The sequence below is a fragment of the Macaca thibetana genome, chromosome 17 (assembly GCF_024542745.1).
Source record: "Macaca thibetana thibetana isolate TM-01 chromosome 17, ASM2454274v1, whole genome shotgun sequence".
Classification (NCBI taxonomy): domain Eukaryota; kingdom Metazoa; phylum Chordata; class Mammalia; order Primates; family Cercopithecidae; genus Macaca; species Macaca thibetana.
This window is the reverse complement of record NC_065594.1, coordinates 30544715-30571200: the sequence shown is the minus strand read 5'-3', so window position 1 is coordinate 30571200 and position 26486 is coordinate 30544715. Positions and strand designations below refer to the sequence as shown.

General features: G+C 40.9%; 4 protein-coding genes across 5 annotated transcripts in view; 1 reads left to right on the top strand and 3 right to left on the bottom strand.

The window, feature by feature from the left end:
* The window catches only part of NEK5 (NIMA related kinase 5), a 100245-nt gene extending 95382 nt beyond the window's left edge, over positions 1 to 4863 (top strand). Inside the window, exon 24 of the mRNA XM_050766272.1 lies at positions 1328 to 4863. Within this exon, the coding sequence (XP_050622229.1) occupies positions 1328 to 1598 (271 nt within the window). The 3' untranslated portion in view covers positions 1599 to 4863. The remainder of the gene's footprint in view (positions 1 to 1327) is intronic.
* The window catches only part of LOC126940470 (peptidyl-prolyl cis-trans isomerase NIMA-interacting 4-like), a 1058238-nt gene that overhangs the window by 75746 nt on the left and 956006 nt on the right, over positions 1 to 26486 (bottom strand). The window lies entirely within an intron of this gene.
* On the bottom strand, positions 4695 to 9644 carry UTP14C (UTP14C small subunit processome component). Of its 2 annotated transcripts, XM_050766274.1 has the most exons (2): positions 9472 to 9547; positions 7239 to 9406 (listed from the first exon to the last, which is right to left on the bottom strand). In XM_050766274.1, exons 1-2 carry the CDS (start codon positions 9545 to 9547, stop codon positions 7332 to 7334), a joined length of 2151 nt encoding a protein of 716 aa, XP_050622231.1. In that variant the 3' UTR covers positions 7239 to 7331. The 2 variants fall into 2 exon arrangements, with proteins under 2 accessions (XP_050622230.1, XP_050622231.1); XM_050766273.1 differs by having other exon boundaries at positions 4695 to 9644.
* On the bottom strand, positions 4878 to 26438 carry ALG11 (ALG11 alpha-1,2-mannosyltransferase). Its single transcript, XM_050766321.1, has 4 exons — positions 26335 to 26438; positions 19659 to 19889; positions 13490 to 14421; positions 4878 to 10133 (listed from the first exon to the last, which is right to left on the bottom strand). Exons 1-4 carry the CDS (start codon positions 26376 to 26378, stop codon positions 9862 to 9864), a joined length of 1479 nt encoding a protein of 492 aa, XP_050622278.1. The 5' UTR covers positions 26379 to 26438; the 3' UTR covers positions 4878 to 9861.

The following is a 26486-nucleotide window of genomic DNA, read 5'->3' as shown; positions in this document are numbered from 1 at the left end:
TGTGTGGCACTCCTCTGAAATATTCTTTCAACAGTCATCTATTACTTTGAAATTGGCAAGTCAAATAATCATTTCTCAGTCCTCATCTATTTGGCTACTCCCTTGGCTTCCACGATACACATCTTCTTGGCACTTACCAGCTCTTTCTCAATCGCCTCCACTTGCCACTTTTTTTGTTTTGTTTTGTTTTGTTTTGTTTTGTTTTGAGATGGAGTCTCGCTCTGTCTCCCAGGCTGGAGTGCAGTGGTTCGATTTCGGCTCACTGCAACTTCCGCCTCCTGTGTTCAAGTGATTCTCCTGCCTCAGCCTCCTGAGTAGCTGGAACTACAAGTGTGCACTGCCATGCCTAATTTTTTGTATTTTTAGTAGAGAGGCAGTTTTGCCATGTTGGCCAGGCTGGTCTCAAACTCCTGACCTCACACTTGCTACTTAAATATTAGGTTGGTGCAGTTACTTTTAGGTTTAATTTAGGTTGGTGCAGATTGTCTTATTGATCTATTCCCTTTCCTTTCTAAAAATATCAATGTTGTAGTCTTAGACACAATTTTAATTCGTGGTTCTATGAATCAGTAGTGGTGAGACCCTCAACACATTTTTTTTTTTTTTTTTTTTTTTTTTTTTTGAGATGGAGTCTCGCTCTGCCGCCCAGGCTGGAGTGCAGTGGCCAGATCTCAGCTCACTGCAAGCTCCACTTCCCGGGTTTACGCCATTCTCCTGCCTCAGCCTCCCGAGTAGCTGGGACTACAGGCGCCCGCCACTTCGCCCGGCTAGTTTTTTGTATTTTTTAGTAGAGACGGGGTTTCACCAGATTAGCCAGGATGGTCTCGATCTCCTGACCTTGTGATCCGCCCGTCTCGGCCTCCCAAAGTGCTGGGATTACAGGCTTGAGCCACCGCGCCCGGCCTCAACACATTTTTTTAACCTCTCTGAGCCTCAGCTTCTTTACTTACAATTTGATGATAATGTCTACCTCAAAATGTTGTTAGTATTAAGTGAAATATGGTATAAGTGCCCTAGGATAGTGATGGGCATATAGTAAGGGCCCGATGTATGGCAATTTTTTTTTTTTTTAATTCTCTCTTCCTCTCCTCTTAAACACTAGATGATGGAAGTTAATAAATATAATAAAGGGTGTTTAACACAATGTACAACTCAACAGAAGATGGATTCTCCCAACATTAGTTGTTTATCATGCTTAGAAAAACCTGGGTGAAAATGCAACTTTTATATTGCTCAACTGGGAATGGAGAAAAGGGAAATGAGTTTTTATATGTATTCTTCAGTGCTTTCATATCATAACGCTGATTTTTAGTGCTTATTATTTCAGAAATTTTGAGGAATCTGAAGATGAGTTGAGAGATGAAGTAGTAGAATCCTTAAAAAAACTTGCTACTTTCAAAGAGGAAGATAAAACAGCAGAGGCCTCCAGTGCCTCTAAGGACTCTGGAAAGTCAAGTGAAAGAGAGGGGATAAGTATGCAGAAATCTGAAGAATTAAGTGAAGGCTTGGAGAATATTTCTACTACATCTAATGAACACATTTGTATTACAGATGAAGACCAAGGAACATCAACAACTAGTCAAAATATACAAGTGTGATTATTGTACTTTTTCTTAAGTAATAAGTTAGTGTCTAGTGTCTATTACCTATAGTATTTATTTGGGTACAAGTCATAAATGTTCATTTACTTTAAGGGTTTTCTAGTAATCTCAAGGATTTATTTTTCTTTCAATTTAGGAAGTAGAACTAACTTTTGGATATAGACATTAATATTTTTACTTTAAAGTTTCTATTAAGAAATCTTAAGCCAGGCAATCCCATCACTTTGGGAGGCCAAGGCGGGCAGATCATGAGGTCAGGAGTTTGAGACCAGCTCAACTAACATGGTGAAACCCCGTCTCTACTAAAAATACAAAATTAGCCGGGCATGGTGGCACATGCCTGTAATCTCAGTTACTTGGGAGGCTGAGGCAAGAGAATCACTTGAACCCAGGAGAAGGAAGTTACACGTGAGCTGAGATTGCACCATTGCACTCCAGCCTGGGCAACAAGAGCAAAACTCTGTCTCCAAAAAAAAAAAAACAAAAACAAAAACCATATATATATATTTCAGCTAATGTATGTGGTAGGCAGAGTAATGTGGCTCAACACCCCCTCCAAAACATGTCCCGTCCTAATCCCCAGTTTGTGAATACGGCAAAGGAGAATTAAAGGTTGCAAGTGAAATTGTTTGGTCATCAGCTGACCTTAAAATAGGGAGGTTATCTTGGTTTATCCACGTGGGTGCAGTGTAATCAGAAGGGTCCTTACAAGTGGAAGAGGAAGGCGAAAGAGAAAACCAGAGATATGGCAGCATGAAAAGGACTCAGCCTGATGTTGCTGGCTTTGAAGATGGAGGACAAGGCTACAAATTAAGAATTCAGCCTCTGGAATCTGGAAAAGGCAAAGAAATGGATCTTCCCTAGAGCCTCCAGAAGGAATACAGTTAATTTTAGCCTAGTGAGATCAATTTCACACTTCTGACCTGCAGAACTGTTAAGATAATAAATTTGTGTTAACTAAGTTTGTGATAATTTGTTAGGACAGCAATAGAAAACAAATACAATATACAGGTTCATTCATTTAACATAATCAATCTGCCATTTTATAAAACTGTGATTTTGAAATTTGTTGAATACACTTTTTTGAAGCTGATGTTGACACAGGAATAAGGCAATTGAGAAAGAATAAGGCATGGTGTGTTAATTATGCACTAAATGACCATGACCATTTTGTCTTATTGGATTAGTTTCTAATAGTTTCAAGTGTATAGGCTTTATATCTTACAATGATCTTTTTATATACAGTTATTAGCACAGTGCCAGAAATCTTTCTTGAATTAATAAATGCTAAAACATTTCCTCATTAGGACTGTAAGCTGTTTGGTGTAGGAAAACTAACTTTTTTTTTATTGATCATAACAATTCCAACGTTGAACATGGCCTGGAGCTTAACAGATGTTTATTTAAATACTAAGGAGTATGTCTGGGCTTAGGAAGGAGAGGGTGGTTATACTTCAGGGTGGTAGAATTCTGCTTGAAATATGTGCTCTACAATAAAAGTAAAATGTCTCACTGATACACTGTTAAACTGAGAAAACAAAGATGAGGTAAGGTTGGTCAGATGATTTCTAAGGTCTGTTTACTATTTACATTTCATATAATTTTCATTAAATGTGGAGAATGCACATTGTAGGAGTCACCTGAGATATGTTCAGTTTTTTGTGACTATTTCCTGATGTCTGACAGACTGTTCTTTTAACCTGATGTAGAGTTACAGTCTACTCTTTTAGGGAGAATGCTGTTTGTGCACATCATGAGGCTGTAAATATTTAAAATGTTCTCACCATTGTGTTAGTTTCCAACTGACACATGGCCTGAGAGATTGGAGTATCACTAATTCTCCAACCGTTTTAGTGCTTAGGGTGTGCATATGTTTATTTACTTTCAGGACTAGTTCAGACATAGTAAAACTGCTAGTGACTTCATGTAATCCTTATTCTGAACAGTATTTGAAAGCAAGGGAAATGAAACATGATCCCTAAAAACCTCAAACGTCCAAACAAGTCAATTAAGTGCAAAAAAAAAAAAAAATGTTTAAGGTTGGTAAATGAACAGGCCAGGTGTGGTGGCTCATGCCTGTAATCCCAACACTTCGAAAGGCTGAGGCAGGAGAATCGCTTGAGCCCAGGAGTTCAAGACCAGCTTGGGCAAGATAGGGAAACACCCATCTTTAACCGCCCCTCATCAAAAAAAAAAAAAAAAAAAAGCTGGTGTGTTGGTGTGTACCTCTGGTCCCAGCTATTCAGGAGGCTGAGGTGGGAGAATCACTTTAGCTTCAGCCTCAGAGGTTGAGGCTAGTGAGCCATAATCCGTGATCGCATCACTGCACTCCACCTTGAGTGACAGAGTAAGACCCTGTCTCAAAAAAAAAAAAATAAAAGTTAAGCATGTCAGGTTACTGGGTTTGCTCCCATGACAAGATGCTTGGCTAAAGTCTATTTTAGGTAATAGTTACCAAGCTTTACTCAGCAATTTTGAATTCTTTGCTGTAAATTGGAAGTATTCACTGTGATAAGTATACATATCTGCAATATTTTCAACTGGTTTTAGTCCCTAATTCTAGACCTTACCCATTTTACACACACGATTAGCTAAATCATGTTCCTGAGCATGGCTCTGATTGCTTTGCTCTGGCTTTAGCCTTGGCCTCATCTGTTAAACTGAAACTTTTTATCAGACCTGTATGCATTAAAAAAATTTTTTTATTAGAAAAATCAGCCTCTTGCTAGCCATGTATGATAGCTATCAAATTGATCATTCTGTAAATAGTAGCAATAAGTGTATCAACACTTTGACATCCTGCGTGTCTACTAACATTTGCATAGTCCAAGTGAGCACACAGCACCAGAATATTGGAACAGATGCAGCTCCAAAGCCAAGGGTTGCCTTAACATTTAGAGTGGGAAAAGAGGAAAATGAGTTAGCAGAAGAGCAGCGGGGGAGGGGAGGTAAATTACAGGACATAATTTGCTTCTAAAAATTTGTGTAACATGTTGTAGTTATATAATTAACTTTTCTAATGTACTGATAGATTTGGCACAGACATACTCTCATTGTGAATATATATGAATATATCAGTTCTAGAGTCTGGGGTTTATTTACATAAACACAAATATTCTTTATTGATAATCACACTGGTCTCTATCTCATAATTTTGCGTATAAGATGACCTTATAAAATCCCTCGAGAATTATTTAAATCAAGTGTACGAAGCTCTGCAGTTTATGTCCAAAATATTCATTAAAAAGTTTATTAAACCTGACAGCCTCTTCTTAGTGTTTCACAAGCAAGACAAACTTTTATTTTTCTTTCTTCTTTAATTGGCATATGGAGCTTGGGAATATTGGTAGAACAAGGAGACTATGTGAGGCATATAAAAGGAAAGAATCCAAGAGAATGAAAAATCACTTCTTTAATTAATATTTAGACACAGACTTTGTATCTATTAGATCTAAATCATGTCTTAATACAAATTAAATCATATTTACAAATAATAATTACACAAAACCTATGTAACACATACTTTATAGTACACAAGTGTAAATAAGAATACAAATCTCCACTGCTGTGGGTTCAAAACATAGCAGGCTTGGACCACTCAAAAATGATGTCTGAGAGGAACAGTCATCCTGAAAGTTCTGCAGACGCTAGCAGACAAGCCACTGTGACACTTTTCATGCTATCATTCAGAAAAAAATAGAAGACATATACCACATTACGAACACTGATAATCATCATATGGAAATTATATCTTCCAATGACATATCTGTGATGTATGAAAATAATTTTAAAGAAATAAGCTTATAGTTTATGGAATCCCAGAAAACTTTTTCTTCCTTCACTACCTCCTCAGGAATAAGGCAGTTGAGTGGGTAACAGTTTGAATCTTACTTCAAAGTGTAGCTACAAAGTAAGAAAAAGCACTGGGCCAGGAGTCAGAATATCCAGGTTATAATCTTGATTCTTTCATGGAACAGCTTTGTGACACTGAAGGAGTCTACTAAATTCTTTAGATTTAAATTGTTCTGGTCTGTAAAGCTGAAAATAAGAGAGAACTGGGCTAATCCGTAGGGTTCCTTTCACTCCAATTTCTACCCGTCTTTTTCTAAATGGAATCATCTCTAACACAAAGTTACAATGGTGTGTCAGAACATCCTGTGACTGGTCCTCTGTTTGCTTTTTGATCTGATGACAGATGGCCTGGAGACGTATGAATAACATAACTGGGAGTAGATAAGCTGGCCACATTGATAAGTGACTGAGAGAAGAGTGCAAAGGAATAATGTACCCTTTCATTTGCCCCTTAACACAAAGATGAATCAGGCTATGGATGGGGTCAATTCACTGAACTAGAAAGGATTATATAAGCAGAAAATGCAAAAGCTATAGGTTTTTACAGCCGTATCTGCTCACACATATATTCAATTTTCCATGCTAGTTATTCAGGATAGAAGGTGCATTAAATTTATACCAATTCCTAGCTACTGGCCTAGTAACTAAGAATCTACATAGAGTTGTAATGCATTAATAAAGATTGGATTATAGAAGACATTTAGTATGTAATGCTCCCTTTAAGTAACTGTCATAATTTTTTTTTTTTTTTTTTTTTGAGACAGAGTTTTGCTTATTGCCCAGGCTAGAGTGCAGTGGCACAATCTTGGCTTACTGCAACCTCTGCCTCCTGGTTTCAAGTGATTCTCTTGCCTCAGCCTCTCAAGTAGCTGGGATTACAGGCACCCGCCACCAGATCCAGCTATTTTTTTTTGTATTTTTAGTACGTACAGGGTTTCACCATGTTGTTCAGGCTGGTCTCTAACTGCTGACCTCATGATCTACCTGCCTTGGCCTCCCAAGGTGTTGGGATTACAGGCGTGAGCCACTGCACCCGGCCCTTAACTGTCATAATTTTCAAAGTACTTTCATCCACTTTCCATCTCATTATTCCAACTCCAAAAGGTAGTAAGGACTGGAATTAACAACTCCAGATTACAGATGAAGAATCTGAGACTCAGAAAGATAAAGGAGCAGTTTTAGTGTCAAAAGGTCAGAAGTTTGTAAATGATGAAGCTGAAGGTAGGCCCAGATATGCTAACTGCTTGCCCAGTGCTCTTTTCAAAATGCCACCTTGCCATCTGACAATGCATTATGCTGGTAATAGATAATAAATACCCTGTGGATGTATCTGTATACCACATCATCACTGTCAGAAAAACAACTTGAGGTTCTCTTGAATGACTTAAACCTGACTTCCAGGCTGAGATGCGGTACTGTCAAGCGATAATGAGACCCACACAAATGTGCTGATAGCACTAAACAAAAACAATTTTCACCAGTACCTAGTATGGAAAGGACTGTTGGCAGCACCTTGGTCTCTACTGCCCTACACACACCTATAAAGCATCAGTCAGTCCCACCTCTTGACTGTATGCTTTGAGAACATGATTACACAAGTCTGTTTAAAATTTCTTTTTTAAGGAAATCATTAGGTATATTCAAAAGGGTCATCCACTGTATTGTTTAGAATGTAAATGTACCAGCATTTTTCTGTGTTCTAATGTCTGATCAATTCTAAAATGCTAGTCAATTAATGGTCATCCATTTTCTTTTTTTAAAAATGTGGCTCAACTACATGCAATGTGCTGAGCCAGTTCTGGAATCCACCCTGTAGCAGAGTAAAACTGGACCAAAGGAAGTGGAATCAGAACTCCTGGCTGTCACTTTTCCAGCTACTCAACCTACAGAGTTTTTCTTCAACTCTTTACTGTGACGTGTGGTGATTTGTTTTGGATTCCACTGTATGACAGACAGGTCTGACCTTGAGGAAGACCGGTAGCCCACATCCTCTGCTTTTATGGGCTTAATGATATGACCTGGCTTGGTGATGACCTTGGGAGTAGTCAGCTTTTGGAAAGCCCTCTGGGTGTTCCATGTGGATCCTACAGGGGTCTGGATGGTCCTTTCAAATTGCCGATGGTGGGTAAATGGATATGGAAGCACTTGTACCTGATGAGCTGCTGCGTGGATGTTGCGCTTCTCACTGATAATCACATTTGGCAAATTCTTATCTTTTCTTGGAGGACCCTCAGGGGCTTTGAGAAACTGGCGTCTTTTCTTGGTAGTAGGCTTTAGGCCCACACCACCCCACTCGCCCCAGCCAGGTAGTGTCAGGTCCACGTCCTTTGGCTTACTCGCCTCCACAGCTTCTCTCTTCTCTTTCAAGAAATTTCTGATGACATCATCCCCAGCAAAAGCTTCCTTTATCATCTGCCTTTGGTCTCTCTCCTCTTCATCTTCCAGCTCCTCTATTGTTGTGGGAACTGCCAAAGACCTCAAGGAAGGAGACTGTGTAGTTAGGAGGTTCTGTACGTCGATCAGTTGCTCCTTCTCTTTCTTCTCCTTAGGGGCATCAGGCCGATTATTTGGGGTCCTCTCTGACTGCTGCCCTTCTAACACAGGTCTGGGAAGCTCCTTATTTTGAAAACAATCTTCTTTTCCCAGCTCTTCTAGCTCTTCCAGAGTTTGTACTCTCTCTGGCCTCTGTAGCAACAGGGGCGCCTCTTCTTCTGGGGCAGGCTCCTCTCTCTGGACCTGGGGAACAGTCCCCTCTGAACTTGCTTTTTGCTTCCTGGACTGATGGTTTTCCTTCAATTTCTGAGATAGTGCCCTCAATTCAGACAGCACCTCCTGGCTGCTAGAATCTTTTGTTTCTTGAATGCCTGCTGGCTCAGCATCCTGGTTGAGCTCAGATCTTTTTCTAAGGGATCGCCTCTCCTCAAAGTCTCTCAACAAAATTTCTTCCTCTGCCACTGGTCTTTCTCCCTCACTTTCAGAAACCTCATGGGTCGCAGGCTCTGGCAGTTGCTCAGGCTCCTCCTGGGTTGCAGCCTCTCTGGTGTCACTGGTGCAGCTTCTGAGCATCCAGGGATTCGGTCCGTCCACATTCATCTGGACTTCATTCACTACATGGGGGACAAGGAGTTCTTCCACTTCTTCTGTGCCTCCCTCCTCTTCCTCAATCTCAGAGGCTACCTGGAGTTTCTGTGTCAGTTCTTTGTTCTTGGCCAACTGTTCCTGCATAGCTTGGCGAGCCTCCAGGTCATATTTTGCCATAATTGCCTTTGACTTGGCCCATTTCCCACTGTTTTGGTGCTTAAGGCTCATTCTTTCCATCATTCTGGCATTTTCAAATTTTTCCAGTTCTTCCAATGCCACAGTTGGATTAACCTTCTGCAGCTGCTCCAACTCTTTTGAGGCTTTCCTGGCCTTTCCTTTCTTCACGACTTTGTGATACTTTTTACTTTTGATTTTCTTCTCTCTTCGAGCCTTGGCCTCATAGTAGGACTGCAGAGCCCGAGCCCTTTGAAGCTCTGCTCGGTGCATCTTTGCCTCTTCCAGACTCATGGCTCGGAGAGAGGCCTTTTCCATGGGAGTCAGTAAAGGGTCTGTTACTGGCTGCTTGTTCTTATGGAGGAGGTTAAAAATTTCCTGCTCCAGGGGAGTTCCTGCCTTCCAGCCACTGAGCGCATGTTCAATGGGAGCAATGGCTGGCTGCTCCTTCCCCAGGGGAAAAGCCAGCTGCTCTGCCTGCTGGTTCTTCAGGACGATAGGGTCCCATTTAGAGAGGACTTGTGAGGTTTTACCGAATGCTACTTCTCTGTGGATCTGTTCAATCTTTTCTTTGTTAAGAGGTAACTCCACCACCTTCTTTGATTTGACTCTATTCAGTTGCTTTTTCACAGTGGCCAAAGAAGTAGTAGTTTTAACAGGCTCAAGGAGATCTGCAAGGACCAGCTTTTCTCCTGATCCTTCAGAACTGACATTGAACTCTGACACTTTCAGACTAGCCTCAGACCTCTCAGCCAATTTCTGCCTATTCTTTCCATCAAGGGAACTGATTGCTTCCAGAAGCTTTTGATGCTTTCTCTCTCCATCACTGTCCCCCTCATCTTCATTCTCACTCAAGGGGCAGTTTTTTGGCAAATCCACTAATTCTTCCTGTTGGCTCAAAGCCAGAAGGCTCTCCACAACCCGGTTCACATTCATCTCAGCAGCCAGCTTCTCTCATGTGTACCAAGAATGGAAGCTGAAGGCTAGTCATCCATTTTCTTTTCAACACTTCCTTTTATTCTAAAAGGAAATTTTCTTGTCTGTTTTCTAAAGTAAAATGATTTGACAAATGAGATTGAATTTAGAAAAATATTTACATATGAAGGTGTTTAACCAGTTTATATAAAATATCTTTAATTTTCCAGATATGGCATTACTTAAATAACTTTTCCACAGATGATAGGAATGTCACTTCAAATTCCTGATCAGAGAATCTGCTTACAGATGCACGAGCACTTTTTCTGATTTGGAGTCTCTTTTCTGCAGACATGGAAAGAATGTGAGCGATAGTTTCAGCATAGTCTTCTTCACTCTCAGCCAGAAAGCCAGTTATATCTCCTTCGTGAGGAACGACAATGTCAAGCTTTGGGCCCCCTGAATTGTGTGCAAGGATAATTGTGCCAGCTGCCATACACTCCACAACTCCTGAGAAAAAAACAAAAATCATGTAGTATTTTAAGTTTTTGAGTGTGTTCATAAGAATGAGGATGAACAGAAATCTTCAAAAATTTTAAGGGACTTATGAGAAACTTAATTAAATGTCTATATGTCTAGACATTTGCTTATTTAACTTCTATAGTACAAAATAAAATAATTTTAAGTTTTTTAGTTTTCATAGCTTCATAATAATACAATTTTTTTTTTTTTTTTGGAGAGAGAGGGTCTCACTATGTTGCCCAGGCTGGCCTCTAACTCCTAGCCTCAAGTGGTCCTCCCATCTTGGCCTCCCAAAGTGCTGGGATTTACCAGCGTGAGCTACCACACCCAGCCTGCTGCTTTATTCTTAGTTAAAATAGACAAGTAGATGGAAGACTAACCTATTAAAGAAGATATATTGCAGATAATTAAAAAAGACTAGAGAATGTTAGCAAGATGGTAGAATATTAACAGGTATTAGAAAAACAAAAGGAGTAAAAAGATATCAAAAACAATTTTAATAGTTCAAATTACATTAGCAGAAAAAATAAAAAATGCGAATCACCTAAGTGAAGCATACTATTGCCGTGCTTATGTTACTGCCTGGATTTCTGGCATATTTGAGACTACTGCGTGCCCAACAACAGTGCTGAACTAAATGAAAGTTGTGGTTAGTTTCTGCCAAATGATACACATGAAATATAAATTAATCTAGCCAGCCTCTCTTAGCTGTATTCCTAGGAGAATTAAGCCCTTCAGAGAATGATTTAAGTGACTGCTTTCCCAATTATCTGAAGGATGGTACAGAGCTGGTATCATCCTGGATGTATAGGAGAGAAATTAAATAATTCCAAATGTTTCTAAAACAGTGGTGAAATCCCTGCAGAATAGAATTCAGTAGCTCATATCGTATTCTGCTTGAGGTTGGAGAGCATCCTGTACTTTCTCAGAGACCTTCATCTAATCAATTTTACCCTTTCCCTCTCTACTGGCTCCTTCCTATCAGCATTGAAGCTAGGGTGCCACATGCCTCTCCTCAGGTCCTGCAATACCCACCCCTAGCCATTGTCTCTTCTTCCCGCTCCGTACTTCACAAACTTACTGAAAGTGTGGTTTGCACTTACCAACTCTACTTGTTCACTTCTGAGTGCTCAACTTTTGATTTTTGCTCATAGTCTGACTTTTGCTTCTACTTCTCCCTTAAGATTGCTCTTGCCCAGGTCACCAGTGACTGCCTTACCTTCCCCAGCATCAGGGCAGCATCGGAATCTGTGCCCTCTTCATTCTTCTCCAAACACTCTCTTCCTTGGTTTCTAAGACACTGCACTTGGCTGGCTCTCCCCCTTCTCCATTTCTTCTCCCCATTTCTCAGCTGTTTCTGTTCTCTGCATTTTGTACTGAGAGCCTCTTCTCACTCTGTACATATTCCCTAGGCGATCTTATCCACATCCATGGGAGCTTTGATAACTACCTGCACAAGGACAATCCGCATTTTGTATTTCCAGACCAGATTCCTCTCCTCAACTTCAGACTCCTATATACAAAACTACCTCCTGGACGCATGCCCTCACATGTCCCACAGATGAACTCAGACTCTGCAGGTTCAAAACTTGGCTCATCAATGGTATCTGCTCTTGGATTTCCCCTCTGGGAGAAAGCCAATACCATTCTCAGAGCTGCCCAGCTCCCAAAACCCTAGGTGGTCTTCTCTTCCTCCCTCATTTAACACATCCAGTTAATCACCAAGTCCTGGTCAATACACTGCAGAATGTCTCTCAAGCATGTTCACCTACCAAGTTCAGCTCACTAGTACCTCCACCTGGGCTGCTACAGTAGGCCGGCTTGCATCTTACTGCCTTTCCAATCTTGCTCTCCCGGCTCTTCACTGATCCACTCCCCATGTGGCCAGAATGGACTGCAGAAATCAGAAAGCTTTTGCATACAATACTTAAAATCCTGCTGTTCTTTTCCACTGGCTTAACCTGGCCCATATCACCTCTCTGTTGTCTTCCTGCTTAATGTTCCTATTGATGCATCTGTTGTCACTCCTGTCATAGTGCTGTTCCCTCTGCTGGAGACTCTCCCGTCTCTCCTGGCTAACCTCTAATTATTGTTCGGGTTCTGCTCAAGTGTCACATCACTTCCTTGGGCAACTGTTCTCTGCCCGCACAAGTCTGTGTTAGGTTTCTCTTTGGCACTTTCACATCACCCTGCACTTCCTTAGCATAGCACCTGGCACACAGCACTTGCCTGTGTAGCCTGTTGGTTCCACCAGAGGGCAGGAAGCCTCTGACAGGCCAAGCAGCTCCCGTCTCCACCACATCTCTAGCATCCACCCAAGTGCTCAGCAGACTGAATGTTTAGTAAGTTTCTATGCAAGGAAGCAGAGCAGGTCAGATCCCAGGCAAAAGGTTGGGTCAACCTGGGTCTAGTACTATACTACTAACTAGGAGTGAAAAAAGTATAAGAGAAATTGTAGTCTTAGTTTAGAAAGTGTCACTTTTATGTTATCCTCATTTCCTCTAACAACTAACAGTGTGAGGCACAAAGCGCTTGAGAAATATACGTGGACCCAAATTAAACACAAAGTAGTACTTGGTTTTACAGCAAAATGTATGCTTAACAGGTCAGAATGGAGATAGTAGTTTGTGCCAGAATAAACAAGAGAGGCTAAAAGGCAAGGAGATTTAAGTTGAAGACTTATGATGCGATCTGGCACAAAGAGGAGGGCCAGTCCATGGTGAGGGTAGAATCAATAAAAGACTAAAAGAGTTACTGTGAGAAGTCCCTATGCAAACAGCGGTTCTCAACTTTTGATGCATAACAGAATCACTTAAGCAGCATTATCAAAATACATCTACCTGGGCTTTGTCCAGAGATTCTCATTTGGCCATTCTGTAGGACTAGGGTAGGCCCAGGAATCTATACCAGTAAGTACGTAGTGGGGTTAGATGGGGAGAGAAAATGTTGCTGTTAAGAGCAGGGGCTATCTGGGTTAGAATCCGGGCTCTACCATTTACTTACTGTGTAACTGAACTTGAGCAATTTCTAAACCTTCCTGTGCCTGAGTTTCCTTATTTATAAAATAGGAATAACAATAACACCTATCAAATAGGGGTTTAGAGGGGCTTAAATTAGATAATACACGTAAAAATCTCAACACAGTGGCCTGCACACAGGAATTGGTCAATAAATACTAGCTGCTATTGTTAACTACTTAGTCTCAAATGAGGAAAGTGTATTTGGTGGACGAGGGGAAGAGAATTAGGGCATGATGCAGACTTCCAGAATTTCATCATTTTATCAAAAGAACCTAAAATGTGTATCTCATGGCACCAAACAAGTTGTTTAAAGGCCAAACTCACCAATCCCAAAATGCTCGTTCCACATGGTATGCAGACCAATTGTTGCTTCAGACAAATAATTCTTTAATTCATCAAATGGAATGTTTATTTTAAATTCCACATATTCTTGAACTCCTAAATCCTCAGAGAGCCTTCTCAGTTGGTTTACCCTAAGTTCATCATCTTTGTTACGACAACCTCCAATGAGGACAAGTTTAAGAGAAGGAGATGACTCAACCATCTTCTTATTCAGCAATTTAGCAAAGGCTCTGATCTGCAATGGATGATTCTTTTCCGGCCTAAACTGGCCAACAGAAACCAGCAAATGTCCTGGAGTCATCTTTTTCTCATGTAAGGGAATATCCAGAAATGTCTGCACATCACAGGGTGGATAAACAATGTTAGTGCAATTCCCAACTTTCCATAGTGAGAGAATATGGTTTAGTGTCCAAGAAGAATTGACCATGACTACATCACTGCAAGAACCAACAAGTCCATAAATAAAAGCAAATAAATAGTAGTAGATGAGCTTTACTTTGCTGAGAAAAGGATTCCTGGTAATGAAGGCTGGATTATTAAATCCAATATTTTGATTCTTCACTACAGAGAGCATGTCGGTGCTGATAGTGGGATAATGAACATAGCTTCCAACTTGGCAACCCCCTATATACTTAAACAGAGGAAGTGTAAAAGCATATCCCATTGAATCGATGTAAACATCAGGAACACACTGCATTAGAGCTTCCCAGCCGAGAAAAATGGATCCTAGACTTTGGCCCAGCAGTGTGAAGTGAGGATACAGTGAATCTTCCACAAGATAGCGTTTCCTTAAAAAAACAAACTGCACTGGGTGAATTAATCTGATGTTAAATCTTCTGAAAGCACCTTCTAGTATCTGTTGACCGCTGACATTAACATCGCCGGTATAAACAACATAAACTGCTTCAGGATACCTAAAATAGAATGTAATGGTTAAGAATGTATTAAGTTACAAAAATTAGCCAGACATGGGGGCACATGCCTGTAATCCCAGCTACTCAGGAGGCTGAGGCAGGAGAATCGCTTGAACCCAGGAGGCGGAGGTTGCAGTGAGCCAAGACTGTGCCACTGAACTCCATCCTGGGCGACAGAGTGAGACTCCATCTCAAAAAAAAAAAAAAAAAAAAAAAAAAAAAAAAAGATGCCTGCTACCTACCCTGAGAGACTGAGAGCGAAGATCACGCCATTGTACTCCTGCCTGGGCAACAAGAGCAAAATTCCGTCTCAAAATAAATAAATAAATAAATAAATAAATAAATAAATAAGAAAGAATATATTAGGTTAAAATCAAGCAAAAAGTTGTAGATAACTATTTTTTTACAGTCATAAAGAAGATTTGTTTTTTTTTTTTTTTTTTTTTTTTTGAGACAGAGTTTCACTCTTGTTGTGCAGGCTGGAGTGCAATGGCGCGATCTTGGCTCACAACCTCTGCCTCCCGGGTTCAAGTACTTCTCCTGCCTTAGCCTCCCGAGTAGCTGGAATTATAGACGTGTACCACCACGCCTGGCTAATTTGGTATTTTCAGTAGAGATGCGGTTTCTCCATGTTGGTCATACTAAAAATGATGTTTTCTACATTTTTTATTGAATTAGAAGTATAGTCCTTCAAATGAGACTGTGACATCTAGTTCTTTGCCATTTCCTCCACTGAGGGTTTCACACAGAATAGGCATCAACAATAAGTGTTGATTTATGAATGAGATGTTCTAAAGAAATACTAAAAAATTTTGACAGTATTCTTGGTAAAAAATACCATAAACAAGCGTTAAGATTCAACAAACCTGTCTTCAGAGAGGATCACAGTACTAAAGCAATACTCAGGGTTTTTATCTGAAAAATGCAAAAAGGCTTTAAAAGCTAGATCTTGTGCCTATATCACAATTAGATATAATTAGTATGAAAATATCTAAAAGTATATTCTTATGACTTGTAATGCTTTGGTCTCCCTCTGTTTATAATTATTCTTTGAGTCATAAAACATTTATTGGCCAGGTGCAATGGCTCACGCCTGTAATCCCAGCACTTTGGGAGGCCAAGGTGGGTGGATCACCTGAGGTCGGGAGTTCAAGACCAGCCTGACCAACATGGAGAAACTCTGTCTCTACTAAAAATGCAAAATTAGCCGGGCGTGGTGGCACATGCCTATAATCCCAGCTACGTGGGGGGCCAAGGCAGGAGAATCCCTTGAACCCAGTAGGCGGAGGTTGTGGTGAGCCAAGATGATGCCATTGCACTCTAACCTGGGCAACAAGAGTGAAACTCCATCTCAAAAAAAAAAAAAAAAAAAGAAAAAGAAAAAAACAAAAAACCCATTTATTAGGCATCTAGTATGCCAGGTTTTGGGGGTATGGAGATGAGAGAGAATCTTTATTTCAGAGGCTCAGTCCAGTGGAGAAAACAGACATGCAAAACAAATAACTGCAAAACTGTGTGCTATGCATTGATAAAGACACCCACAGGATGCTGTGGAAGCCTAAAGGATGACAATCTAACTGCTCCTCTCTGGCCCCTTCCCAGTTACTCTTTACCCAGCAGCAAGAATGAGCCTTTTAAAATGTAAAAAAAGATTGTGATCTCTGGTAGCCTAAAAATGCCCACAAATTCCATTTGCTTTTTTCCTTCTTTTTTTAAGACAGGGTCTCGCTCTGTCTGTTGCCCAGGCGGGAGTACAGTGGCACGATCTTGGCATATCGTAGCCTCCACCTCTCAGGTTCAAGTGATTTTCATGCCTCAGCCTCCTGAGTAGCTGGGATTACAGGTGTGTGCCACCATGCCCAGCTAATTTTTGTATTTTTTCAGTAGAGATGGGGTTTTGCCATGTTAACCAGGCTGGTCTCAAACTCCTGGCCTCACGTGATCTGCCAGACTTGGCCTCCAAAGGTGTTGGGATTACAGGTGTGAGCCACTGTGCCCGGCTAGGCCACAAATTCTTTGATACTTTTCCCATTGAGAGGTGACATCTAAGTCCCCTCCCCTGGAATAACACTGGGCTCTGTGACTATTTTGACCAACAGAATATGGCAAAAGTGACATTGTGCCAGTTTCCCAACATAGACTCTAAGGGACTGGCAGCTCCTACTTCCTGTCTCTTGGAATGCTCATGCTAGGAGAAGACAGCTGTCATGTACGAAGTCCAACCAGCCCGAGACTGCTATGTTGTATGCAAGCCCAACTAAGTCACATGAAGAAGCTCCTCAGTGAGAGAAATGCCCGACAGCCCCCAGCAGTTCCAGTTATCCCAGCCCAAGAACCAGAATGTGAGTGAAAAAGGCTTCAGATGGCTCCAGCCCCAGCTGCCATCTAATTGCAACAGTATGACAGAGACCAAACACGGCAGCCCCTAAACTACGTCACAGAACAGTAACCCCAAAACTGGTTTACTATAGCCCTTAGAATAAAATCTAAACTACTTTCCCTGATCACTCAAGTCCTGTGTGATCTGGAACCTGCCTCCGTCACCTCCCTTCCCATGCTCTCCTTTGCCCTCCAGGGTGCAGCCAAACTGGCATCCTTTTCTTTGAATATGCCAAGCTCCAACGAGCCTTAGGGAACTTGCAGTGGTTGTTCTCCCTACTCTGAATTCTCTTGTCATTTTCACTCGGTCTTTTCATAAGGCAGGCAGTTTAGCATGTGGTTCAGAACATAGGCTCTAGTGCCCCAGTTTTCTTCTTTGTCAAATGAGGATAATGGTAACAACTACATAAGGCTGTTCTGAGGATCAAGCGAGCTAACACATGTAAAGCACTTCAAACAATACCTGACATACAATCATCATGCCATGAATGCAGCTGTTTTTGTCATTCAGATTTTGGTTAAGTGTTATCAGAGATTTCCCTGATCACTCAATCTAAAGTATCAAGACACTCCTATATTATCCTATTTTAACTTTTTATATAGCACTTCTCACTATTTGATATTTTTCTTCTTTGTTTATTATCTTGTCTCTCTCAACTAAAATCAAATGTCCAGGACAGAAGGAGTTGATCGATCTTGTTCCCTTAATCTCAACCTCTAGAACAGTGCCTGACATGTAGCCAGGTCCCCAGTAAATACTGCTAGGTTGAATGAAAAGTGCACTGTAGCTGGGCGCGGTGGCTCATGCCTGTAATCCCAGCACTTTGGGAAGCCGAGGCGGGCGGATCACGAGGTCAGGAGATCGAGACCATCCTGGCTAACACGGTGAAACCCCATCTCTACTAAAAATACAAAAAAAAAAAAAAATTAGCCGGGCGTGGTGGTGCGCGCCTGTAGTCCCAGCTACTTGGAGGCTGAGGCAGGAGAATGGCATGAACCTGGGAGGCGGAGCTTGCAGTGAGCCGAGATCGCGCCACTGCACTCCAGCCTGGGCGACAGAGAGAGACTCCATCTCAAAAAAAAAAAAGAAATGTGCACTGTAGTATGTGTTGAGTTAGGAAAGACTTGTAGAAATTAACTGGGGAGAAAAAGGTTATTTCAGAAGAAAAGAACACTATATAGAAAGGGAATGACTCTAGAGACAGCATGATGTGTTTGGGAAGCTGCTCCTTGTTCTGCATGTTGGACCAGAGTATGTGTGTAGGAATGGGGAGGGATGAGAAACACGACGTGGCCAGAGCAAGATGAAAAAGTATCTTCCAAGTCATATTAATGATTTGTTTTTTTATCCTTGTAGATGGGTTAGGAGTAATACAGGCTGCTGGGGACTATGTGTACAGATATGAAACTTTACTGCTGCCCTCAAGAGGTAGATAATCTGGTTAGAGAAGAAAAAAGTAGTATCAATGAGAGTAGGAAAAGCGTCACAGAGTTGGGAATTATGAGAATTCTTTGTATTTAGGCAGTTACAGAAGATGGCAGAGCAAATACAGGGGTAGGGGCTGGAAGCTAGGATGGGCCAAGATTACAGAAAAGTATAGCTGAACGAATTCTGTGTGAAGGCCTTGGCACTGAATGAAGGGTGCGTACCAGGAAGTAGGGTAACCATGAAGAATAACAGTTTTCCTCATATGATAAAATAATGGAACCTACTATGCTTTTTCCTTTCTAAAAGGGAATCATAAATATTTTTGGGGCATGGGGGGTGAAGATGAGGAAGCCTCAAATCTTAAAAGATGTATAACACCATATTCCTTCTAACATGGTAACTTGAGACTATCCAGCTGGTAATGATATAAAAATTTGAGTCAAATAGATACTTTCATAAAGATTACTCTTGTGTGCCACAACTGCCTGAAAGTATTCAGGCTTAAAGTGCTCTGAGGTACTTGGTATATTTCTGTTTATTATTTATTAAGTCTTCTGTATACACTCCCAAGACCAGTTATTCCCATTAAATTATGCCATAAAGGGGCAGATGTTTTCCCCATCCACTGTCCATTTATTTCTTTTTTTTTTTTTTCCTTCAGATGGGTTCTCACTCTGTCACCCAGGCTGAAGTGCAGTGAGTGCACAATCACGGCTCACTGTAGCATTGACCTCCCAGGCTCAGTCAGTCTTTCCACCTCAGCCTCTGGAGTAGCTGGTGCGCATCACCGTGCCCAGATAATTTTTTGTAGAGACAGGGTTTCACCATGGTGCCCAGGCTGGTCTCAAACTCTTGGGCTCAAGTGATTCACCTGCCATGGCTTCACAAAATACCGGGATTACAGGTGTGAGCCACCATGCCCGGGTTTGTCTATTTCTTTATCATAGTAACTAAAATCAAATAACATAAGGCATGCAGGCACATGAAAGAAATATTTTCTTATTGAGGAACAGTTTAAAAAGGAATTCATTTTTTACTTTAGGTACTTTAGAAAGATGAGGCTGGGCATGGTGGCTCACGCCTGTAATCCCAGCACTTTGGGAGGGTGAGGCAGGCGGATCACAAGGTCAAGAGATCAAGACCATCCTGGCTAACATGGTGAAACCCTGTCTCTACTAAAAATACAAAAACTTAGCCGGGCGTGGTGGTGGGTGCCTGTAGTCCCAGCTACTCGGGAGGCTGAGGCAGGAGAATGGCATGAACCTGGGAGATGGAGCTTGCAGTGAGCCGAGATCGTGCCACTGCACTCCAGCCTGGGTGACAGAGTGAGACTCTGTTTCAAAAAAAAAAAAGAAAGATGAATTTCTGGGCAATAATTTTTAAGAAATGGAACAATATAGCAAATTAGCTAAGAAAGATGGATACCTACTTTTTCTGCAGGGCTCTTAAAGCACACCATAAAACTCTTTCTCCTCCTCCACCAGCATTGCAGTATGGATGAAAAAATGCAATCACCATTTGATTTTTCCCATTTTTGCTAGTTGACACTAATTTTTTCTTTCTCTGTAGCAGCAGTCTGATTCCCCAAAGGACAATGACCAAACACACACATAAAGTTCCACATACAATTAGCCCAGGGAAGAATAATGAATAAAAAAACCTGAAATAAGAGGACAAAGTTGAGAATCAATGTGATATATACATTTAAAAAATTACAAATTAAAGTCTGCTTTTACATATCTACTTTATATATTAGTAACAAAGAGAGAATTGTCTTTAACAAGTCTGCTAACAAAATACTCAAGTATGAAAATTCTAATTCTAATCCAATATTGAAAGGATAAGTCCCCTTTAATTCTAATTCCTATAGCATGTTACCAAATGAACATACTTTAATCAGCAGTAAAAATCAACATTGAATCCCCTTTCTCCTAACTTAGTATATATGTTATGGGATTAAAACAAATTTAACTATTAATCTAAACCAGACATGATTAAGAATGTGTTATATACTGTCATTTTGAGGGTCAGATGCCAAAAAAAATATGTCTTTTGAATGATCAATATTCCATTAAAGTCTGGTAAGACAGTAAATCTTTTTCATTCTGTCGCTTCACCTCAGGAAGAACAATTTTTGGGATAAAGGAATGGAACTTAGATTTCTTCACTTCCATTTCGAGTTCTGTATTTGCTCTATTTACATGACCTAATACTACTACCTTCCCTTATGTGCCTCTGAATGAGCTGCCAAAAACCCACTGATGTTCTGCTTAATACTCATTAGTAAACTCATTCACAAAGTGACTGTTAAAAGGTTCTCTATTACTGTCAGGTTGATTGAAGCTCTACAAAAGCAAGGGCCCAAGCTTGCTCGTATCATATCCCCAATGCCAAGTACTATGCCTGGCACAGAGAAGGCATCCAATGAATATATGACAGATGCAAAAGTTTATTATCTCTTCAGATGTTGCTTAAAATATGTTAAAATAAAATGTCAAGGTGCTTTTCTTTTAGGGTTGCCAATACAGTTGGAACCTAACTTAATATTTTTCATACTCTGCCTATCCTTTATAAAGGATTTGAGGAGGGTTTATAGGATTTAAAAACAATAAAATGCCAAAAGTTAAATAACAAAAAGTCAGGACCAGGGAAATAGAATAAAGATGGTGTGTATGTTGGGATGGTGGCTGCTGACAGATACAGGTATGCAGGCTATATTTACATACATAGTAATGAACACCAGATTGGGCTCTGGGCTGCTTACTAGCCTAGGCAAATAGGGAGATGTTTTGTGTAGTTACATAGTTTATTATTTCATTTTCACACTGCTGATAAAGACATACCCAAAATGGGGAACAAAAAGAGATTTAATTGGACTTACAGTTCCACATGACTAGGGAGACATCAGAATCATGGCAAGAGGTGTAAGGCACTTCTTACATGGCAGTGGGCAAGAGAAAAATGAGGAATAAGCAAAAGCGGAAACCCCTGATAAACCCATCAGATCTCATGAGACTTATTCATTATCATGAGAATAGCATGGGAAAGACCAGCCCCCATGATTCAATTACCTTCCCCTGGGTCCCTTCCACAACACATGGGAATTTTGGGAGACACAATTCAAACTGAGATTTGCGGGGGACATGGCCATATCATTCTGCCCCGGCCCCTCCAAATCTCACGTCCTCACATTTCAAAACCAATTATGCCTTCCCAACAGTCCCCCAAAGTCTTAACTGATTTCAGCATTAACCCAAAAGTTCACAGTCCAAAGTCTCGTCTGAGACAAGGCAAGTCCCTTCCGCCTATGAGCCTGTAAAATCAAAAGTAAGCCAGTTACTTCCCAGATACAATGGGGGTACAGATATTAGGTAAGTACAGCTGTTCCAAAAGGGAGAAATTGGCCAAAACAGGGGTTACAGGGCCCATGCAAGTCCGAAATCCAGCAGGGCAGTCAAATTTTTAAAGCTCCAAAATGATCTTCTTTGACTCCAGGTCTCACATCCAGGTCACGGTGATGAAAGAGTGAAGAAAGAGCTGGGTTCCCATGGTCTTGAGCAGCTCCGCCCCTGTGGATTTGCAGGGTACAGCCAACCTCCTGGCTGCTTTCATGGGCTGGTGTTGAGTGTCTGAGGCTTTTCCAGGCACACGGTGCAAGCTGTTGGTGGATCTACCACTCTGGGGTCTAGAGGATGGTGGCCCTCTTCTTACAGCTCCACTAGGCAGTGTCCCAGTAGGGACTCTGCGTGGGGGCTCCAACCCCACATTTCCCTTCTGCACTGCCCTGGCAGAGGTTCTCCATGAGGGTCCCGCCCCGGTGGCAAGCTTTTGCCTGGGCATTTCTACACATCTTCTGAAATCTAGGCAGAGGTTCCCAAACCTCAATTCTTGACTTCTGTGCACTTGCAGGCTCAACATCATGTGAAGCTACCAAGACTTGGGGCTTTCACCCTCTGAAGCCACAGCACTAGCTCTATGTTGGCCCCTTTCAGCCATAACTGGAGCAGCTGGGACACAGGGCGCCAAGTCCTTACGCTGCACACAGCACAGGGACCCTGGGCCCGGCCCACAAAACCACTTTTCCCTCCTGGGCCTCCAGGCCTGCGATGGAAGAGGCTGCCGTGAAGGTCTCTGACATGGCCTGGAGACATTTTTCCCCATGGTCTTGGGGAGTAACATTAGGCGCCTTGCTACTTATGCAAATTTCCGCAGCCAACTTGAATTTCTCCTCAAAAAATGGGTCTTTCTTTTCTACTGCATTGTCAGGCTGCAAATTTTCTGAACTTTTATGCTCTGTTCCCCTATTAAAATGGAATGCTTTTTAACAGCATCCAAGTCACTTCTTGAATGCTTTGCTGCTTAGAAATTTCTTACACCAGATACCCTAAATCATCTCTTTCAAGTTCAAAGTTCCACAAATCTCTAGGGCAGGGGCAAAATGCCTCCAATCCCTTTGTTAAAACATAAGAAAAGTCACCTTTCTCCAGTTCCCAACAAGTTCTTCATCTCCATCTGAGACCACCTCAGCCTGGATTTCACTGTTCATATTACTATCCGCATTTTGTTCAAAGCCATTCAACAAGTCTCTAGGAAGTTCCAAACTTTCCCACATTTTCCTTCTTCTTCTGAGCCCTCCAAACTGTTCCAGCCTCTGCCTGTTGCCCAGTTCCAAAGTCGCTTCCACATTTTTGGATATCTCTTCAGCAGTACACCACTCTACTGGTACCAATTTACTATATTAGTTCGTTTTCATGCTGCTGATAAAGACATACTTGAAACTGGGAATAAAAATAGGTTTAACTGGACTTACAGTTCCACATGGCTGTGAGGCCTCAGAATCAAAGTGGGAGGTGTAAGGCACTTCTTACATGGTGGCAGCAAGAGAAAAATGAGAAAGAAGCAAAAGCAGAAACCCTTGATAAACCCCATCAGATCTCGTGAGACTTATTCACTATCACGAGAATAGCACGGAAATGACTGGCCCCCATGATTCAATTACCTCCTCCTGGGTCCCTCCCACAACACATGGGAATTCTGGGAGATAAAATTCAACTGGAGGTTTGGGTGGGGTCATGGCCAAACCATATCACATAGTTTTCACTGCCCACATGAAAACATACGAATTCATCAGAAAAGTAAATTTTGCTTTTTTTAGATACAGGGTCTCACTCTGTCACCCAGGCTGGAGTGCAGTGGCACAATCATAGCAATCACTGCAGCCCCAAACTCCTTGGCTCAAGCGATCTCCTGCCTCAGGCTCCTGAGAAGCTGGGACTACAGGTGCATGCTACCACACCCAGCTAATTAAAAATTTTTTTTTGTAGAAATGGGGTTTTTCTATGTTGCCCAGGCTGGTCTCAAACTCTTGGCCTCAAGTAATCCTCCTGCCTTGGCCTTCCAAAGCATTGAGATTACAGGCATGAGCTGCTGCACCTGGCCGGAAGTAAACATTTTATTGATATTTAGTTTTGAAATTAAGTTCTCATGTGGGATTTCCTACTGTGAACAAATCCTTTGTTCCTATTGTGAACAAATCTCATGTGGGATTTCCTATTGTGTACTTGAAGAGGTATTTGACTCTATTTGAAATCCCACACGAGCACTTTATTTCAAAGCTAAAATAATTGGTCTAAAATAATTTGGTCTTTATAGTCTTTACACACCTTTATACCCTTAAAAATTTTACTGAAGATCCAATCTTTTGTTTACATCAGAGTTTCTCATCCTTGACACTACTGACATTTTGGACTAAATAATTCTTTATTGGGGAGGTTGTACTATGTATTATATTTAGTAGCATCTTTGGTCTTGACCCACTAGATGCCAGTAGCACCCTCCCAATCAAAATTATCAGTTGGGCATGGTGGCTCATGCCTGTAATCCCAATACTTTGGGAGAATGAGATGGGAGGATTGCTTGAGCCCAGGAGTTCCAGGCTGTAGTAAGCTATGATCGTGCCACTGCACTCCAGCCTGGGCAACAGAGCAAGACTCTATCTCTAAAACAATGTAATTAAAAAAAAAACAAAAAACCCCTCCAGATATTGCCAAATGCCATATGCCTTGTGAAGGGCAAAAATCACCCCGATTGAGAACCAGTGGTTTACACTGTTTATATCTACCAATATTTAGCATATAAGAAATGAAAACTAAAGAACTTTAAAATTTTTATGAATTCATTTGAAAATAAAAATTCTTTCATAACACATTAAGTGAATGTTTTTATTAAAAAACAATATTTTCCAAAGCAAAAAAAGAAATTTAGCAAGAAGGGTGCCAATGATTTACATTTTTTGCAAATCTTTTTAATGTCTGGCTTGATGTGAAACCAGACAGTGGCTCCTCTTTTCTGTTTCTGCATTCAATCTGTAGTGATAAGTTGTTTTTGTTGAAGTATATGAAGAAAATTCAGGCTAACTTAGATATGTAGTAGGAAAAGGGAGTATATTTTAATACATATTGAGCTTACATTTAAAATATATTTAATTTTTCACCTAGTTACAGATATTGTTCTTTGATGCTAGGCCACATTTGATAAGTTATGCAATTTCTTAATGTCAGTTGCAATGCAGACTCTGAAATCCTATTAATGACCTTTTCACACTGTTAATTAAAATCCACTATCACTTAGTTTTATCCGCTATCACTTTTGCACTTCTCAACACAGTAAAATAGGCAAATATTACCTTAATGTTATTACAAAAACAGATTTGTTGAGGACCCATTGAAGGGCCTCGGGACCTGCATGGTTCATGGAACACAATTAAGAACCACTGCCTTAAAGGACGAACACAGTCTGACAAAAGTGGTAAGATTTACCATTTATTTAACATTTGGAATGTATGAATTCATAAAAGCAACACTACAGAGGACAGTTTGTTTTCTCAGGACAAGCTTTCAAAAGCTTATTTAAAATGCAGCTACCCCATAATGAAAAGACGTTTCTGGCAATTCCTTCAAATAATTTAGGTGGGAAAATTAATGTGATAGGCTTTTCAAACTGAACTATTAAACATTTAACTTAAAAGCTGAATAATGACTAAAGTTAAACCTGTCCTTTAAGTCTGGTTAGTGAGTTTATTTAGCCATTATAATGTAAAGCACTGAGGAATATTCCCTATGGCAGGGAAGAACCAAAAGGCTCTGATAATAGACTTTCTCATTCAAAATGTTTAAAGTAATGATTACAGAACTTGAAGTAGAGGGGACAAAAATGAAGAAGTGCCTGAACTTTTGAGAGAATTAGGTACATACTGCTATTCAGAAAGCTATGGTGTTAATTATAAATTTTCAGCCTGAACAAAAATATGTAGGTGGTAAAAAAAAGCTAGGTAGGTAGAATATACTAGGCCTTCTGTTTTATTAGTGGAGGGCAAGGCATTTAAAATTCAGTAGTACTACAACAACAAAGGTGGAAAAAAGTATGGGAGTTTTTTCACCAAAATGTTAACAGTGGCTATCTCCGGATGGTAGCACTCCGGGGGTTTTTTCCTTTTACTCATCTATTTGCTAGATTCTTTTTCTAGAAGAAACAGCGTATACACGTAATACAATTAAAATAATATTTTATGCAACTTCTTACATCAATCATAAAAATTAAAATAACAGATTATCAAAAAGCAGAGGATTCAACATAAGCTTTATAGTGAAGTGACGTGTTAACAATGGCACTTTTGGTGAGTTTAAGAGGAGAAACTAAGAGATGAGAAGGAAGATCCGGTTTCTTCTTTACTGAAGAGAGACATGATAGATTGGAAAATGTCTCGTAGCTCAATCGTAAAGAAAAATGAGGAATGAATATGAATAATTTATGACAGACTAACTGGAGTGTGAAAGAGAAAGAAAAAGCTGAAGCAGGAAAGGTAACTCGACCACTCAGCCAACAGTGAAACAGAAGAAAACGCGGTAAATTGAGTTTTTAAGACCTAGTCTGTTCCAGTCTATATAGAACACCCCCAAGAAAAAGGAAGACTGCTCATTGGCCTGAGAAATTACCTTAGATTCATGACAAGGAAGGCCATTTACTCGCAAAATTTAGCCGCACTGGACGGGCAAGTACCACTACAGAAGAGAAAACGTCTGTGAGCCCCACGACCGGCTCCTCACCTCAACAACTTGCACAGGTACCAGCTCCTTTCGCCGTCCGCCATCTTCCGCCGACCCCCGAACTCAGGAAACGCTTCACTTTCCTCTTCTCTATTGGCTCCTGAGAAAGCGAGCCATGCTCGCTCCGCCCTCACGGGCCAATTTCGCGTTAC